This window comes from Pyricularia grisea (assembly GCF_004355905.1).
Source record: "Pyricularia grisea strain NI907 chromosome Unknown Pyricularia_grisea_NI907_Scaffold_2, whole genome shotgun sequence".
In the NCBI taxonomy this organism is placed as follows: Eukaryota; Fungi; Ascomycota; class Sordariomycetes; order Magnaporthales; family Pyriculariaceae; genus Pyricularia; species Pyricularia grisea.
In genome coordinates this window covers 4043337-4062018 of record NW_022156717.1, presented here as the reverse complement: position 1 = coordinate 4062018, position 18682 = coordinate 4043337, and the positions used below count along the sequence as shown (strand labels likewise).

The window sequence follows — 18682 nt, the reverse complement described above, 5'->3', positions numbered from 1 at the left end:
TTGAAGATACACATAAAAAAACGATACGTACAATGATACCTTGCTAGATAATTACAGAATAAGAAGGGATGTCAGGCATCCGATTTTGATCAAGTTGATACCCCAATCCAGCATTGCCCATGGCATGAGTACGCCACCACGTGAATTGACAAATATAATTGAACCCTGGGCCTCTAGCTTCTTGAACTAGTTCTAGATATTTTCTTGGTGCGTGATATGGAGGGCATGAGCCTAAGTTCTGTTTCATGAGGAATACGAAGAAAGTCCAAACTAAAATACGGAGCGGTGCTTGAACAAACTACATCAGTGCGGTAATACAATATACTGCCTATCTTCTGACTGAATTATTGAGTTTGCGGTGCGGACTTATCGCTATCATTTTGTGCCACTTTGGGTTGCGGAGCAGCCCTGCTTCCAATCTCGAAAGACTCACTGCCAGACTGTGAAGGGAAGGGCTGACTTCGCGGGGTCATGGCCCTGGTCCTGGTTGTCCCCTTGCCGACAATCTTTTCGGTCCAGTTCCAGCCAGCCCCGTGTGCTTTCGCACTGTCATTACCCTCGACGTCACCAGAGTCACCAGGACCAGACGTGACGTTCTTTGATGTACCTTTCCTGAACAATCCCTGTCCAAGAAATCCGTTAGTCGCACCGATCTCGACTTCGCTGTCGTCATCGCTATCGGCCCAGTCTCTCTCGCTCCACGTCATCGAGTCCATACGGTCGTAATTTGGCCTTGTCGACTCGTCCCCAGCTTTGCGGCTGCCGGGGCTCGTGCCACTATTACTGCTACTGCTGCTTCCACTTCCGTGTCTCATCAAGGGTATGCTGTTGGATTTTCTGGGTGGGGTATTCGGCAGCTCAGAGACCTTGTCCGTGGCCTCACGCCTCTCACTTGGAGTTCGGTCTAGGTCAGGAGCTGACAGAGCTTGTGGTTTGGGTTTCTCACGACCATCGCCATGCGGAGCGCTAGTTTTGCTGGTTTCCCGCTGCTCTGAATCTGTCTGGGACGTTACAGGGTGGTGGAGTGACTCATCCACTTTCGGAGTCTCGGGCTGCTGCTTTGTTTCCCTGCCATGGCTGTCTGGGTTCAGGCCAATATCTTTTGCTCGTTCCGTACCCGCTTCGGCGCTGTCAGGTTTGCGTGCAACAGCCGAGTCGCTGAAGTGCGCTTCAACGAGATGCTGGATCACGGGCCATCCAAAGGCGTTGGCAAACTTGCGCCGCACGATGATGTTGTTGTGTGCATCGGGCTCCAACTTGACCAGAACCTTGCGCCAGGAAAGACCTCGGTGGTAAGCCCTGGCAATCTTCTCTTCGACGCGCATTCCCGCGCTATCGATCACCTCATCAGATCCCTTTGCAGGGTTTGTGTTGGCTGTGTCATCGTAGTCATTGTTTGATGACCCCTGGGAGCCCTTACGTGGATGGGTAGCTGGCGATGCGACTGGGGATGACAGCGGGCTCTTGGATGACGCAGAAGCCCCAGTCTCTGCAGAATCAATTCGGGCGGGCTTTCTGCGGCGACTAGATGCAGAGGATGGGCGCTTTTTCAGTGGCGGAGGCGGTATATCGCTAGGATGGTATACACGGTCGTGGAAGATGGTGCGAGGACGTTTCGAAGGATCGATCAGGTACTCGACAGAAGGCAGCTTGGGGTTAAGCAAATCACCTGCCGCTTCAAACAGAGTTGTTCTCGGCGGCGCCGCCATACCGTCATCTCCCTCGCGGCTGAGCTCGTGCCCTGTTGTGACTCTCGAGGTGGAGGACGATGCCGAGCTCGTAGCTTCGCCTTCCTTGGACGACAGAGTCTGACTTCTTTTAAGTATCTTGTTCTGTTTGTGGTTGGGCGGCGAGGGCTTTGGAGGTTCGTCTTTCCGGAAAAAGTTGAAGAAGCCGGTGAATGGGTTGGCAGCCGTCATCGATCCTGATGTCATGCCTGCCCATGAGGTCGTCGGGACAGACCTGATGCTTTGTCTGTCGTCTTCCAGAATGGCGTTTCCAGACGGCTGGGGCACCTCGTGTGAATTAGGTGCTACAGGTGTCAACGCCCCATCCTCGAATGGAGATGCTGTACCGCCGGGATCAACCGTGAGATCAGATGAGCCCTTGTCTTTCTGCCGTCCCTCTTTTGTCTTTCGCTTCGTCTCATCATTTCCGTCGTCTTCATCTTCAGAGGTACTGACGGGCCATGATGCTGATCTCGGTGACGTTACATTGGCGCCCATTAACTCCGACCAGCCAAAGCCCACGACAGTCTCCACGAGGCCAGCCTCGCGGCGTGCCTTCTCCACGCGCCCAATTCCTTGCCAATCTAGAAATAACAGACAGCTGGTCCGCAGCGGTACGATTCCGTCGTTTACGACATTTGAGTATAGGGTTCGGTTGCGAAAGGCCTTTAACGCAATGTGCGCAGGCCCCGTGGGAAGGATACGGAGCAACGGCTTCGAGTCGTCCGTCTCGCCGAGCAGTTTCTTGTGCGCGTTCTCCCCGAGGTTGCTGACTATGGCGCTCCAACCGCTTCGCGCGATTGTTGGGGCTCTCCAGGTAAGACCAAGGTCCTGACCTGTGCGGCCTACCAAGCCAAAGTCGAGTGCAAATTTCAAGTAGAGTGGGTTCTCATGGTTCAATCCTAGCAGAGGCGAAGCCAGAGCAATAAAGTTCACTGGTTCGATGAGGGTGAAGAACTGGGGCGAGTGCTTTTGAATGTAGGCTATTGCGTACATTTGCACAAGACCGCCAAGAGAATGACCAATGAAGCTAATCTTGGTGATGCGGTGGCCTCGCAAATCATCTTGCTTGGGCTCTTTGCGGATGCTGCTGTGCTTGTGAGCCGACGTACCACCACTACCACCACCACTGGCGACATTGGCCAGAGATGCGGGCAGATACGGTTGGTCTGGATAAGTCATGGAGAGCACATATCGGGCAAGTCGTTTCCCCAGGTACTTGATGCCACGTTCTGTGCGAGTTGCGTTGCCGGAAAAGCCTCGAACGACCACCTCTTCATCGTCTTCGACGACCTCATCGCCAGAAGTTCCGGCTTGGTTTAGTGGTGTTAGAGTGTCTTCACCAGAGCCATTTTTGCCTCCACTAGCGCTGCCGCCATCTTCATTCGATGCCGTCTCGTCCTGGCTCTTGCCTTTCTCCTGTTCCCTTTCCCGCTTTTCCCTAGACTCTTTTGCCCGCCTTTGCTTGGCATCAATTTTTGCTTGCCTAACGCCGGCATCTATGCTTTCTTTGAGGAACAGCATATCCGCCCCCAAATTACTATGAAGCCCGTGAGTCAGAACAACAAGGTGGACCTTCTGGCGCCTGTCAGGCGCTTTCTTTCTGTTACTTTCGTCATGACAAGTATTTGGTGGCCCAGCTGGGCTAGTGGCATGAGCATTTTGAGAGGTCTCTGATGCTTCTGATTGTGTAATTCCAGTTCCCGTCGTCTCCACCCCTGGCTGCGTTGATGCCCCAACTTTGTCTTTCAGTTTATTGGCCCCATCGAAACTCGCCAGCTTTGGTGTGTCCCATAACGCAGCAGTGTCCTCAACTTTGATGAAGATGGCACTTGAGAATACACCTTTTTGCGGGCTTTGATTATTTTGAAGCAGTTCTTCGCGCGGCAAGGGAGGCGGCTGGAAGTCGCTGATCTTTCCAGGCTGTGGCAGGTGGACTTGGGAGCCACCAATGACGGAGACGCCCGGAATTCCCAAATGGAGGGACTTCTCGTCCCGAGCCAATAGGATCTCGTAGTGAACGGCAGCCGAGGTTGAGAATATCACCTGGCTCGAGACTTCAATGATCCATGACACCGAGTTTGGCGGCTGCGCTTCAAGGTCCATTCCCGGCGGGACCCCGGGCGAGGTGGGATTTGTAGGAGTCGAGCTTCCACCAAAGTAACCCTTGGTCACGTTGGAACCGGCAGACTGGCGAATGTTATCTGGTACGAGCAGGCGGCAGGCCCAAGAGCCGCCGGCCTTGAGCATAGGCTCGAACTCGGGGACGCCATAGCGACGGGGCTGGGCGAACTTCTTGTTGGGATCGTAATGCGAAGGGTATGCGGCGACGGAGAGGGTGTAGGGTCCGTGGACAAAGGCGGCGCGCAAGGCGGTGGAGGACGAGTTCCTGATTCGCAGGTGTAGACACTCGGGCGACGGGAGGATGCGGTCGTTTGAGGGTGTGTAGGTGACCGTGTAGCGCACAACCTCGCCTATCTTGACGCTTCCAATCTGATGTAGGAGCAGCATAGTATTTTGTGGATCATCAACAGGGCGGGTTTGAATCGACTCGTTGTCGTGGGCTTGGCCTCGTGGCTTTTGCTTGGACGGCTCGACTTGGCGGTCGGGGCCGATGTGGGCGTCAGGTGCGAACGTCTCGGCAAACAGCGGACAGCACAGGGCGGCACGACTGAACGAGCGCAGCGGCAAAAGAAGGTGCGCGAAGCAACCCCTTAATAAGTGCCGCCGGCGGGTACGGAGATGCTATTTTGAGAGGTATGGTATTTTGGTTTGGTTTTTGGTTTGGTTTTAGGTCTGTACAATAAACCCTTTTTTTTTCGTGTTCGATTGTTTGAGAAAAAGAAATGTTTCTCAAAACGGCATCGATTGAGTCGGGTTCGCGCTTCTTTCAAACAAACCAATTACGCGGCGCAGCAGGTGATATAAACGGAGTTTGCGAATCGGGGTCTCGTGGTTCCTTCCATTCCTCCCTCCCTCCCTCCTTTCCGTCAGGCGGCTGGAGAGGGAGCGCTGATGTCACACTTTTAGAGCTACGACAGGGGTACACGGTCTGTTGGCACCTACCTTCAACAAGGGGCCGGTAAATTTCTATTTTTTTGTATAGCTACCGAGGCAAGTCCTTTTCTTCGGCGTCAAAGTTTAAACTGCCACTTTGTCCTAGGTAAAGGGGTACCTGCCTTGTCTGCATTGTACATTAGGTACTGTACATACCTACCTAGGTAGATATAATAAAAAAAAAATATAAAAAAAAGCATACCTGATGCCGCAGCACGCACGGAATTAAATTTAAAAGGTCAATTCCGCAGGTACTCTCTGGGATGCCTAGGCTGCCTCTACCTAGGGACGGAGCATTAACTACGCATAACTATATCGTCCAATCGACACTGCGAGAGAGAGCAGCGGTGAGATCAGACGGTCGCCAATTTTAATGGATTGCAGTGACAGCGGTACATGCTAGTTTAATAGAAATCTCTAACAAAGCCGAACGAACCCGCAAGGACCAGGGCAGCAGCAACAAATAACATGAGACCAATGATGAAGATCCACCGGGAGGGAACCCGACCGGCAGCGATTTATACCGTCAATAAATGAAAAACACGAACACGAAGGCTAAGGCATGCTTGGATTTTATTTTCCCCCAGCATTTGACAAATTTGCTCGAAACCTAAATAAAGGCAGCAATCTTCGGGAGTGGCGGGCCTTATATATTGCGTGTCTGCAACTGACCAAGGCAGGATTTCTGGTCATGGCTTTGTTAGTGACTATACAACTACTATTATTGCACAGTTGCCTACGAAAATAAGTCTGCATCTGATGATGTGAAAACACCCCAGGCTTGCCAGACTACCAGTGACCAGACACAAAGGTCCGTCCGTCCGTGAGTTTAAAGAATCAAAGAGAGAGAAAACCGATGACTTGCATGACATTCATGACTGGCTATTGGACTGAACTGCTGGTCATCGATCTGAAATCAATGTGGCGTTTAGCCATGACAATGACATGCAAGACATGTCTGTTTTCAGCCAACGATGAGGTTAACGTTGTCTCTCTACACCCCACTTGCCCTGTAGGCTTGGTCAACTCGTCTGGTCTCCATGCATTTACTATGTAAGTAGTAGTGTGTGCCCCCAGGTTGACGGTAGTAACTGTACATCGCAAAAGCTCAGATTACTTGGTTTTGTTTCAAGAAATTTTATTAATAGAAAATGCCACATACGATGAAGACCTGTAGAGATGATGACTGAGAACAGTGTTCGCCTGCGCCGCCTGTCAAATCGAACTGAACTTTTACTTTGTGACATCTCCAGTGAACCAGATCCGGTTGATTACCCGCCTGTGATGTTTATACATATCAGTATCGGATTAAATATCCGCCCATCTTCACCATATCAAAGGCACCACCCCCCTCCACCCCACGAAAAGTGGACAGCCAGCAGATAGTCCCTGCATCCGGAAGCAGTGTTACCATCCAAAATCCGTAACATACTGCTTATACTGGTTGTTTGAAGAGGTGCGGTAGTTCAACAAGCTTGCCACTTTAAGCAGCTCTATATTTAGCACCGAAACTCTATTGGCAGTCTATCGGTGAGATGAAATCTGGGGTGTACAGTCGGCACAGAGTATTGTCACTGCTTGTAACAGCCTAACCGTATTTATTTTGTTCGCGTCGGAACATGGTTAGCTTGCGTCAATCGGACAAGTGATTATTTGCATTGTGGTTGCTTACCAGTAACAACGGCGCTGAGTCCGAAATGCTCAGGTTTACCATGCATCAACTTTTTCAGAACTAGGAACCATTGAGGAAGACTTTGTTAGCCATTCAACAGTTGTATGTACTGCGGGTGCTTTGCACACACCGTAATGTAAGCGCCTTGCACTAAATAGTCCTACTTGTAGTATTCCAGCAAAGAAAGGGTTTCATTCCTAACATTCGTATTTTTGTTCGTACTTGCGTCATGTCCAAAAACAAATAAACAAGGGGGTATCGTTGAGATATACATGCATGCTTCGCCCTACTCCTTAGTGAATAATCCCGTTTTTAGGTCCCAGTCTCTTAGTCGAGTGTGGCCATCCTGATTTTTAAGCCCCCATATGCGCCCCCATTTTACTTTTTGTTGAAAAAGTCTACACCACGGAGAGGAAAATGTCCCTCCGAAACGCCGTGAGAAATGCCAATAATGTACTGCAAAAAGTCAAAGAAAAAAAAAGTCATGATAAATATGCGAAATGAGCCCGGAAAAGAGGGAAAGGGTTGAAAGATGCAAAGAGTGACCAACGGCTTTATTGTCAAGACGCGGTGACAGCCGCGGTGATTCCGTTGGATTGCGCGCCATTCCGCTCGCCGTTGACGGCAGCAGCCTCAGGGGCGGCGATGGGAAGCGCAGACGAGACGATTTCTTTGTCAATGTCGGGAACCGTCAGGTCCTTCAGCGTTTCGAAGATGGTCCGTGGCGCATGGAAATCGTTATTAACTGTGCAAAGCAGCTAGTTAGCCATGTCATACTGCTGAAGATAAGCTGGATATGACCACTTACCAATGTTCACAAGATACCACTCTTCCATTATGCTCTGGAGCAGGATACGGCTGGGAGTGTTTTGGTCGTGACAACGGGCCCACTCCATTCCAAGTTGGAAAGCCTCATCCTTCCAGGCCAGGAAACTTATGTTCTCGACAACAGTGGGCTGTACGATCTCCTTGCCCGGGAAAACACCCCACGTGACAGCGTTAGGTCCTTCATAAGAGGCGTTGGTATGTAGGTTTCCGGATTTGGTCACGGCGTAGTACGTCAGGTCCGGGTGATTGTGAATTCGCTCCTTAAGCTGCTCAAAAATGGCTGGGTGAACGAGCAGCTCTAGGTAAGCCTTCTGGTAGACATAGCCGTTTGGCGGACCCCAACCGTGGATGGGGTGGGTTGATTTGACACCGTCCACGGCGGGTTGCGAGTTAATCGTGAGCAACCCGCGCAGGTTAATGTCGATCAGGTCGTCTCTGATAAGTTCTGCCTCTGCGTCGAGTGGAGACTCGCTCCACGGAAGCGTATCGACTTCCTTCTGGACATATCGCACAAACAAAGTGGCTATATCCTTGACCGATTTGGGCTCGCCGTATTTCTTCCTGTTCTGTTCGTTCGTTCCCAGCAATCCAATGCCGTAGGCGTCAAGCTCACCAAACGCCGGGGATCTGGAGTCACCCCAGCGCCCGTTAGGGAACTCGTCCCAGTCCTGGGTCCTCATAACGTAAGACTTGTTGCGGTTCCGCCAGAAGATGGGACGGACGTCCTCCTCTCGTCGTCTGAGGCCTAGAGACTGCTTCCAGGGCAAAGCGTGCTTGAGCGGCTTGTTTGGCGATGGTAACCAGTCAAGGTCTTCCAGAATCAAGGCCGTCGACTGAGCAAGGTTCATCGTGTAAAAGTGCAAGTGGTGAATACCAGCGGCCAAGATCTTCCGGCAAAGCTCCACAACCAGCTGCCTACCCACAACCCTCACAGCAGCATCGTCTGCCTTGATGGGTTCAAGACGCTGCATCCACTCTTCGGGGATCCTCGCCTGCATGTGGTTCGCCCGACGTAAGAAGCTGGCGTATGTTGCAATCGGCATGATGCCTGGTATGATGGGGACGGTGATGCCTCGCTCACGTACTCGGCCAACCCAGCGGACAAAGTTGTCGGCGTCGTAAAACATCTGCGTGACGATGAATGAGGCACCCATGTCAACCTTTTCCTTCAAGTGGTCGAGAAGAAGATCCTCGTCCTTGTTGTCGTCACAACCCTCAGGGTAGCCGGCAACGCCGATGTCAAAGTGATCTCCGTACGTCTTGCGGATGTGGGACACGAGATCTTTGGCGTAATGAAAGCCATCCTGGGCAGCCTCCCACTTCTCCTTGTCACGTGGTGGATCACCACGCAGGGCGAGGATATTGGTGCAGCCAGCCTTGTACGCCTTGTCAAGAGCGTCGTTGACCTTCTCAACGCCCATATCGGTGCAGGTGAGATGCATGCAAGTCTCGAGGCCAAAGTAGGTCTGAGCTTGTGTGACCATCTCGCAAGTGAGCTCGGCAATGCGGCCACCAGCGCCCCAGGTAATGTCAATAAACTTGGGGCCAAAGTGGTACATGCGCTCCATACGGTCGTACAGGTTCTGCACACCCTGTGCCGTCTTGGGAGGGAAGTACTCGAACGAGAAAGACGGTTCACCCGTCTTCTCGGTCTCGGCCAACATATCCCTGATATGCATTTTGACAGCAAAGAAGAAGAAGAAAAAAAATGAATGCGGATGCCAAGAAGTAGTGCACAATAAAAAAATCTCTTGGATAATAACACGGGACCGCGTTGGCGATGAGATAATGAAATTTCTATGGGCTAAAACAAATCTGCGTTAGTCTGAATGTCAGCCGCGAACTGACAAAAATGCCAAGTGCTAATCGCTAGGGTTTGTGGCTGTGGTGAAGACGATCTTGGGAGCTCCAAAAGAGATCTTGGACAACGGTGGGTGGCGTTGGTTGGAGAAATGGGCGGTCTCCAGGCTTAGTGGCAGCTAGGAGTCACAACAGAAAATACAGATTTCCTTGAAACCAAGATTCGGGTTATGCCTGCCAAATAAATGCAAAACCGAAAAACAAAACATGTAAATGTCGGCATGTGCGGCGATATCAAGGAAGAGAGAAAAAAAATCAACAACAGACGAACGCGGTGAGCCTAGGATTCGGATTCAGTGAAGACACTGATCGTCCTGATCCGATGAGAATAAGCGCTGCGTTACTTACATTTCTGGAAAACTGTATGTGTAGACCTGACAAACCAAATCTACCCTCCTTCGCACTCAGCAGTGCCCCTTCACCGGCAAGGGAATAAGGAAATAAGAAAGAAAAGGACACAACTGCCAATGCCTCCTATGTGACGGGTTAGGTGAAGCAGAAAAGAGAACTTCGAAGTTGTACTTGGCGATCTGTCGGGAATGGGGCCGTTCCTAGGTCGGACAAAGAAACCTAAACCTCACTATTCAGGCGTTGCCGCAGCTTAGCGAGGGGTGAGGAGATAGAGAGGTACGAATGCAGGAACCCCGTTGGCTTCGTAGGATGTGCGTGGCAGAAAGTACCTCCTTAACAATTGGACGGCGGCCCCGCCATAGTTGACAGCAGTTGGTTCCGTTTCGATTGTTGAATGGAAGCTTAGAATTATTTCATTGGGCAGCTTGATTCGTGCTGGAGCATGCAAGCAAGGATTTGGTAGGGTCTTCGATGAACCTTTTTTTTTCTGCCCTTCGTGCCCTAACTATCTAGTCTAGTTCTAGGTACAAACCTTGCATTGATCGGAGCTGCAATCCCTAGCAAAATCGGACATCTGATGTTACTCCGAGCTGGCCGGAGTAAGGTGCTGAGAGAACCCAAGTACCGAGGTTAATTGTAGCTTTGATGTCATAAGCTATTATAGACTCTCTCAACTTTTTACAAAGTAGATTCTTGCCAACACAAAGCAACTGGAACGGTGAAATAGGCGGTGATCTCATCTCATGAGCCCCGCCATTCGTTCCCAACCCAACGTTCAGGGTAAGGTGGGAGGTCGGGAGGTCTGCCCCACTAACCTTACCAGGGGACGACCGGGCCCGCCCCCACCCTCTTTCGGTTCCCAGATTCTTCCCTACCTAGCCAAGCCAGCCATCAGTCGGCAGTGGGCCGATGTGGCTGGACGCGCCAAGCGCCGCTCGCACGGGGCCTCTACCGGTAATACCACAGTTCTCTGTTCGTCAATGCAATGGATCCAGTGTCCATTGCGAATAAGTTGTGCACGCTGTACATTTTTGTTGAACTGTCACTTTCCCGCTCCCTTGCGACAACGATTCATCGCCGAATATCTTCCTGGACTAGGAGCATTTTACCAAGAGTTGATTGGGCTTATTGAAAATAATATCTAGTAAGCTCGGATTCGGAGTTGATCTTGTCCGCGCTAAACCCGCCTGCTGATGGACAAACACACGAGCCAGGTCCATTACGTTGTGGTGTGTGTATTTGTATTTCACCAGGCTACCGGCAATCTCCTCTGACGACATGATGTATTTTCTATATGCCGCACCCAGTCTAGTCTTGAGTGGATGTTATTACAATACAAGCTTTCTTGTCTCGGTAGTTTCTGTATCCTCAACTACGCTAATTACCTCCTAGGCAGGTTAGGTAGGGAGGGTAATCGGGGGCCTAGTCCTTTTTTGCTCCTGCCTTTCGGACTCACCTTTGATGCTTCTTGACAAATACACTCCGACATACTTCGGCTTTTTTATTTTATTTTATTTTTTTATTAGAAAAACCATGTACGGCGTGCTGGCTTTTGTCTACCGTGCTTCTGCACCCCTGCTTTTCTCTCTATTTAAACACCAATACGTCCCTTTCGCGTACAGCTAGCAAACATCAAAAAAGGTTGTTAGCTAAGGCCTCGTGAAATAGCGAGCAGCCGGAGTGCGAGATCGATTAGGATAGGGCTGGTTCCACGGCGGCAAGGTCTACGGCGGTATGCATATTTAATAATGCCTTTATTGTGTCACGATAAGCTTTGGGGCGCACGAGGGGACCAATACCGACCCGCTGTGGTGGCCCCTTTCATTATTTTGTGGCGATACAGTCAGCGCACGCGAGTAACGTTCGTACATTCTTACTGAGGGGCGCACTCCAACCAGTTATATGGGGTCCTTTGGATGTCTCCCTTAGATTCTAAGCTTCTTGTCTTCCCGCGGCCTAGCGCAAGTTCAGCTGAGACCTATACGACGAGATCAGACCCATTATGGCAACCCCGTATGATGGCCGTCAAGGATTGGAAATTAGGACCGCAGCATCCACAGCTTCTATTCGTTGAGATGGGTCAGGCTGTGCCTCTCTTCTTATTTTTTTCCCTTAAAAATAATAATAATGCGGTCGGGTTATTATCTGGATGGGTTGTCAATATTTTACTGGTGGCTGTTCCCCTTTAGTGTAATGTGGACTTGGCAGTTCTTAAACCCACTCCTGCCGCATCTTCGTGCCTGTTCCGCCGTCGTTCTTGCTTGGCTGTCAGCCAAATTCAAGACAATAAGGAGGAAACAGGCGTATGCCATCCTTTGAAAATATGGCCTCACAGGTTGGTTTTTTTTTTTTTTTGGGTTGTCGCTAGTACAAGTATGCCAATAAGAGGGCATTATACGCTTCTCACCTATCAACTATGACCGACTGTGAAGCGTCTTGTCTGATTCACTTTGTAGTATAGTGACGCCCCTGAGCCCATTTCTCCCTCATACCCAGAGGTTGTACCAACACCACAGCACCAAGCTTCCACCTGGCAAGCTTCGTCACAACATCAACCAGGATACATCAACGATGGGTCGGCCCCAGTAACATCAAAACCAGGACAGCCATGGTCTTCACCTCAAACGTCATACAATGTTGCGCACGGGAGCGATCGCGGATATGACAGCCACAACGGCACATACGCAGGAAGTACAATGGTCTTCAACCAGGACAAGACCCATACGGAGCTTCCTGCGGCAGAGACGAGCAAGAAGAAAACATTGTGCGGCTGCCCTGTCATTGTGTTCGTTTTGAGCGTCATAATAGCCATCCTGATTGGCGCCGTCGTTGGTTTGGCTGCTGGCACAGGGGTTCAAACGGCTAGGGTCAACGAAGCAAACGACAAGGTTCAGGATCTTCAGGCACAAATGGCATCTATATCGTTCCCAACAGGGACAGGAAGTTCACCTGCAGCGACAACGACCGCCGCGATCGACAATGGCTGTAGTAGCAACCCTTCAGCCGTCAACGGGAAAGAGTACACTGCATTTGAGTGTGAGTTACACACCGGATATGGATTTGTACTCAACTTGGAAACCTGCCGACGAAGGCTAACGTTCAAATAGTGCTGGGCTCTACCAATTTTACCATGCGGTGTGGTAAGGACGTCAATGCGCCTGTTCTAATGTCCCTACTTGTGTCGGATTTCAATACGTGCATGGACTCTTGTTCGTCCTGGTCTATGTACGCACCCCGGATGTTTGGAAAGAGTGAGAACACTACCTGCACAGGAGTGAGTTTCATTCCACTGTGGACGGCCAAGTCTGATGCGCTGAAAGGCGGAGCGCCGGGCAACTGTTATCTCAAGAAGAATGCCAGCACCAGCTCATTTCAGACCGGAAATATCGGGACACCCGTCCATGGAGCGGTCGTTGCGAGCTCCTGAGAACTCAAGTATGATTGGTCATTTAGCGTCTTCACACAGTCGATTTTCCGAATGCAACAAAGATGAGAGACTTGGTTTGTTACGAGATTTGAGCTTGTAAAAAAAATACCTACATACCTCTCTTGGAATTGATACTCTCTCATCAAACTCAGATTCAGCGAAAGGCTCTGTCAAGTCATATTCTACAGGATTCCATTTCAAAAGCTGTGACTCTTCCAACTTACCAAATGACAGGCATTCTGCCGGTGCCGTATCCTTACCCGGACCATGGTGGTGGCTCTGGAAAGGTCTGGGAAAGGCTCCGTAATCGGAGGGTCCCCGCGACATTAGCGTCCCACGGGGGCGGCACGAAAGGGGGCAAGCAAAGAGTTGGCTCCTCTAGCGTGTCCATTATTGATGACTGCTTCGTCTCGGTCGATATCCGGGGGTAACGAAAATAAACGATTGGCTGGTGTCGCTGTCATAATGCATTGCCTATTTAACATAGATAACAGTATACCACAGCTTTCTTTCAATGCGTATTGGTGAGTCCATGGTTCGCTCCTATTGTCCTCACCGCCTCGATAGACGACGGTACGCCTATGCCGATTCAGTCATCAGTAGGTGCGACGTGACGTGAGAAAATAAGAGCAGTATTGCAAAGTGAAGTCGGGGGGTATTTGAAGCAAAAGAAAGAAACAGAGTCGGGAGAGAACTCCGTAGGGAGAAATGGTAGGTAGCATTGAGCCCATGCGCTTGCCATGGTTGGATGGCGGCCGTTGGATTGATCAAATGCAAGTAATGTGGGGACATGTCAATTCAAAGGGCGCGCTGGGTGGGTCCACCTGATCAACTTAGTCCAGTCACTTCAGTGCAAGTCTCCGAATGAAGCAAAGTAAGAGAGACTGCAACTCGCTTCTTCAGCACTAGAATCCAAACCGAGCCTTTTATACCCGCTGACTGACCTTGCTTTCTACTCCCATCTACTGCTTTTTTTTCCCTTCCCAACCTCATCTGATAGTCTAATCACTTGTCACCCCGTACGCCCTGCGCATTGATTGAACCCTGGCGGCATCCGATCTGTGATCTATACTTGTTGCACCCACAAGTCAGGCACGCCCTTTCTTTGATCATAACAACAAATGCCAGTAGTCCCAGAAGAAGACGAACATTCCATGGACTCCAACTTTGACGACTTCATCAATTGGGACAATGCCGAGCCTACCCTGGCCAATGTTGCTTCTAGCATGGACTTTGTGCCGACAACGGCTGACGGCACGCTCGGACAGTTGAACGGTCTAGATTTGGACTCCCCATTCTTGAATTTCCCTCATCTCGGAGCAGACAACAATGCTCTGTTTGATAACGAACTTCTGGAATCGAGTCTCGGTCAGTCACATCTCGACTTCCGTGACCACTTCACAGACCCCTGCCTCCACTGCAAGACCAATGGATACGACTGCAAGAGGATCAGGGAGGGCACGCACAAGGATTGTTGTACAAGCTGTGTGGCACTTAGTATGGACTGCAGCCTAGTGTCCACAGAGACGCCTTCTCGCAGTGGCTCCTCCTGGTCACTCTTCGGCCCGCGATCCGTTGGCGACTCCCAGAAACAGGTCGAGGGTGCATGTTCTGGCACCACAGAATCTGCTAGCCCCGAAACTCCAGAGCAAAAGGCCGACACCAGAGCAAGGTCGATAGGATCAGGGTCAGCCAAGGTTGGAGCCCGCCTGTCCAAGGACTCAGTAAAGGTTCTCAAAGCGTGGTTCGCAAACCACAGCAAGCACCCTTACCCGACAGAGGAGGAGAAAGAGTCTCTTCAGCGTCTCACTCAGCTCACCAAAGTCCAGATCACGAACTGGCTGGCTAACTACCGCCGGCGGAACAAGATGGCACGCCCACGCTCCACTTCACCAAGTGTGCGCAATTTCACGCTTGGTGGAATGGATATACCCCAGAGAAGGGCCACACCGGCACCCATGGATCGCCGCCTGAGACCTTCCCATTACGAGAACATGAACCCCCTTGAACGTTGGAAGAACTCGCCCCCGGAGAACGAACCGGCCTCCGTCAACGATATCGCAAGGGCTGTTTCTTCAGCTTCTACAGCTGTCTCTTCTGGATTTGAGACACCTCGGAGCTTCAACCTGACAGATGACTCGCGCTCCCTAGGCCACGGCTCCTCGGTGAGCAGTTTGGGCACATCGCGTACATCACAGAGCAGTGCCGCCGGATCATTTGCTTCTGCTTACTCTCACGGCTCTCGAAACTCACTTGGATCTTTCGGCTCACTCGACAGGGGAAGGAGACGAAGGCGAAGACGTGCTTTGCCAACTATGTCGAATCAACCGACCAGGTCTTTACTCACGCAGCCGGCCAACACGTATCAATGTACCTTTTGCCCGCAGACTTTCAAAGCCAAATATGACTGTAAGTGGTAGCACTGTTAATCTGGTACCAGTTCAACACTGATGATTCTACTGTCTGGAAATACCATTGCTGACGCATAATTCTTCTTTCGCAGGGCAAAGACACGAAAAGTCGCTCCATATATCTTTAGAAAGCTGGGTTTGTGCTCCAAAGGTATGTTGCTGGAGATCTCTTATCTATTTCAATGACGAGCAGGTCGATGTATTAATTGGCAAGTATTTTGAATTAGGGAGCCAAAGCCTTCAACCCAGAAACATCCAGGATAGAGTGCGTGTTCTGCTCGGAACCCAACCCTACTCAAGATCACCTCGAAACACACAACTACAGCGTCTGTCAGGAAAAGGTTTTATCCGAAAGAACATTTTACCGGAAAGATCACCTACGGCAACACCTGAGGCTGGTCCACAACACAAAGTTCATGAACTGGGCGATGTCCAAGTGGGAGCAAAAGCACGATGAGCTGGAGTCTATTTGCGGGTTTTGTGGTTTACGTATGACAACATGGACAGCCCGTGTCGAGCACCTGGCCGCTCATTTCAAAGCTGGGAGCTCCATGGCAGAATGGAAAGGTGACTGGGGGTTCAGTCCGTCTGTGCTTGACAAGGTGCAGAATGCCATTCCACCATACATGATCCACGAGGAGAGAATATCCCCCTGGCCCTATATTGCAACTCACCCGATGCCTGAGAGTCCGATCCACGCATACGAGCTTCTGAAAACGGAGCTCGTATACTGGACACAAGGCTCCAGAGAGCAACACTCTACTTTTACAGACGATGAGCTTGTCCACGAGGCATGCCGGGTCATCTTCGGGGCTGAAGTGCTTTCTCGAAAAGGCATAGCTGTAAGTAGCACCGACACAGACTTGAACCCCGGTAGTTCCCATTGCGCGGGGCATCTTGACGGAAAGTTATCAAGGCTAACTCGAGTAACAGTCCGCCCCCTCGTGGCTACGTGATGTGATCATGAGCAATGAGAAAATCACACAACAGGCGCGGCACTCTCCAATTCGCTCCGGTGCAGATTCTCATGTCAGTATACTCAGGATTAATGGCAAGGACAACATATTTGAGGCGTGCCCTCTTGAGCACAAACTCCTTGAATACGTCAACTCGAGGACTTTGCTTGGGCTGACTCCCAGTACGTATAACTTGATCGATAACCCGCAAAATATTTTCTTGGGATGTCATGAATTGCAGCTAATTTAATGCCTTTATACTTTAGCCGACGGCGAGCTTCAACTGGAATGCTGCAGAATCCTTGGCCACTTTGAAGAGACGTCATCAAGTCCATCCGATCTGGTGGGAAACCTGCTTGTGAGGCTGGTGATGGGATCCAAAAGCTGGTTAGCAGATTTTAGAAGAAGAGCACGACTGCCTCGATCCGAGGAAATGATAGATGAAGACCGACGCCCAACCGATGGCAGATCGCTCGACTCATCCATCCACAGTTTCTCCAGGCTCGAGAGAGAATTGGCCCAGCACGTTCGGTCCCAAAGGGCAAAGGGAATCGAGCCTGATGGTCCAGACCTGCAAAGGACTGCTCGTATCATCATCTACGGAAATGACGATGGCTGGAATCAAAGTAAGCGATGCCGCCTATTTTACACAGCGGCGGTCATGTGCTAACGAAGCTTTCACTACTACAGCTGCCGCGGACTCTCCCGAGTGGCTCGGCGCCTTTAGAGAACGGATGCAGGAGGCAGGCTCAAGAGCCGTTTTGAAGCTTGATGATCCCCTTCACCACCTTTTCGATCCCGACGCAGAAATGATTGCTCTGCAGAACGCGTTGGCTACCCAGGAGAGCAACACAGGTTCACCAAAAAACGCAGTTACCACGACCGAAACTGCTCCAAATGCCTCACCAGTTGGTCGATGTGCTCGATCCGTTCCTTTCTTTATACATGACCTCAACTGTTACAAGAGGTTGAAAAGGGAACTGGGCCGGTGGAGTGCGTCGGTTATGTCGCCTAACAACCCAAATCAGCATGTTCCATCAGACGCGGAACTCCAGCATCAGGCGCGCTGGATCCTGTATGACGAGTAAGTCTTGTCATATCAACGTCTTTAAGGCTGTGACGAGAAGTGTTACTGACTGGGCAACCACTTTTACTACTGTAGTGACGACCCTTGGAACGTAACAGCAGCCGACAACTTTGAGTGGCTGCAACGATTCAAACGTGACCACAAAATAATTAGTGACGACTCTGGTCCCGGTCTCCCTGATTCCGTGGGCTGGCATCTGAATCAAGGTGGTACAGGCTTTGCTCCTCCATATGCGTATCCAGCCGCAGCGATTGAGGGAACTGGTGGCTGCGGCAGCGGGGAAGGTACTGTAGAGATCCCCGTACGCGTTGGCGCAAAACCTTTTCAAGCCGACCAGAGAGCGGTCGACAGCTATCTGCAAGGCTTCAAGACCCGATACCCGCGACCTCCTGCAGTTTTCTGCTCGAGGGAACTGGAGGGTGGCTTGACCGAGTTCGTGCAATCGCAGCAGGTGACTACGGGCGCCCCGCCTTCGGATGAGATGCTCAGGGCCAAGGCGAGGGAGATACTTGGCACCGAGACAACTCCGGCCGACGATGCCGTGTTGTTGGAGAGGTTCAAGGCGATTTTCCAACCAAACAATGCTGCGATCGATACGTCCGGGACGGAATTGGACTTTTCGCTAATGCCGGGCATGCAGGTGCCACTGCCGGAGGTTGATGCTACGTTTGCAATGCAAGCGGCGGAGATGACCGATAATGCGTTTGATGGTTCCATGATGACGTATGATTTTGGGACACAGGACACTATGGATCTGGTGCAGAGTCCAAGCCAGCTTTTTGACATGTAGTTGAACGGAGTTGTTTTATTGTATGGGGATGCATACTTTACAAAGGGGTCACTCCTTAATGAAATTCTGGATAAACAAGAACATATAAAATAACAGATAAGATATGCAAAGAGGGCAAAAATATATGAGTCAAAAATACGACATGATCTTGAATTTCTTAGTGTTATTTTTTGAAGTGTCAATTTTAGACTGTGATGCAAATAAAACCAACGGTACAGCGCAGGCTTACTTTACTTTACTTTAGTAGATGCCCGTACTGCACCAGCAACTGATTGGCTGCAGGGTCCGAGGAGAACCCTTGTGCCGCACCCATCCATGATCGAATCTTCGAATCTTGGACAGCCCTCGTTGTCAGGATTTTCCATGTTCATTTCTAACGACATGCAATTACAATACCAAGACTTACAAATCGCACCAATCAGCTATCATTGAAACTCGAGTTGACTAGAGCTAGTCACGGGTATTACCGCTCGATTCTCTGACCAAAAAAAGAAAGAAAAAAAAAAAAAGAGATAA

The 18682-nt window shown here is 50.6% G+C and overlaps 4 protein-coding genes across 4 annotated transcripts; 2 read left to right on the top strand and 2 right to left on the bottom strand.

Annotated features, from left to right (window-relative positions):
• Window positions 1–344: 344 nt before the first annotated feature.
• Window positions 345–4238, bottom strand: PgNI_03765 (uncharacterized protein; the record flags this gene model as incomplete). The annotated part of the gene is made up of 1 exon (XM_031123818.1): window positions 345–4238. One exon carries the CDS (start codon window positions 4236–4238, stop codon window positions 345–347), a length of 3894 nt encoding a protein of 1297 aa, XP_030984535.1.
• A 2414-nt stretch (window positions 4239–6652) lies between these two features.
• PgNI_03764 (uncharacterized protein) lies at window positions 6653–9745 on the bottom strand. The gene is made up of 3 exons (XM_031123817.1): window positions 9493–9745; window positions 7265–9099; window positions 6653–7201 (listed from the first exon to the last, which is right to left on the bottom strand). The coding sequence occupies exons 2-3, from the start codon at window positions 8961–8963 to the stop codon at window positions 7017–7019; spliced, it is 1884 nt and encodes a 627-aa protein (XP_030983452.1). The 5' UTR covers window positions 8964–9099; window positions 9493–9745; the 3' UTR covers window positions 6653–7016.
• Window positions 9746–11711: 1966 nt separating this feature from the next.
• On the top strand, window positions 11712–13571 carry PgNI_03763 (uncharacterized protein). Its single transcript, XM_031123816.1, has 3 exons — window positions 11712–11830; window positions 11952–12531; window positions 12603–13571. The coding sequence occupies exons 1-3, from the start codon at window positions 11801–11803 to the stop codon at window positions 12920–12922; spliced, it is 930 nt and encodes a 309-aa protein (XP_030983453.1). The 5' UTR covers window positions 11712–11800; the 3' UTR covers window positions 12923–13571.
• A 222-nt stretch (window positions 13572–13793) lies between these two features.
• Window positions 13794–18314, top strand: PgNI_03762 (uncharacterized protein). Its single transcript, XM_031123815.1, has 7 exons — window positions 13794–15331; window positions 15426–15484; window positions 15561–16175; window positions 16267–16471; window positions 16556–16915; window positions 16980–17373; window positions 17452–18314. Exons 1-7 carry the CDS (start codon window positions 14044–14046, stop codon window positions 18164–18166), a joined length of 3636 nt encoding a protein of 1211 aa, XP_030983454.1. The 5' UTR covers window positions 13794–14043; the 3' UTR covers window positions 18167–18314.
• The last annotated feature ends 368 nt before the right edge of the window (window positions 18315–18682 follow it).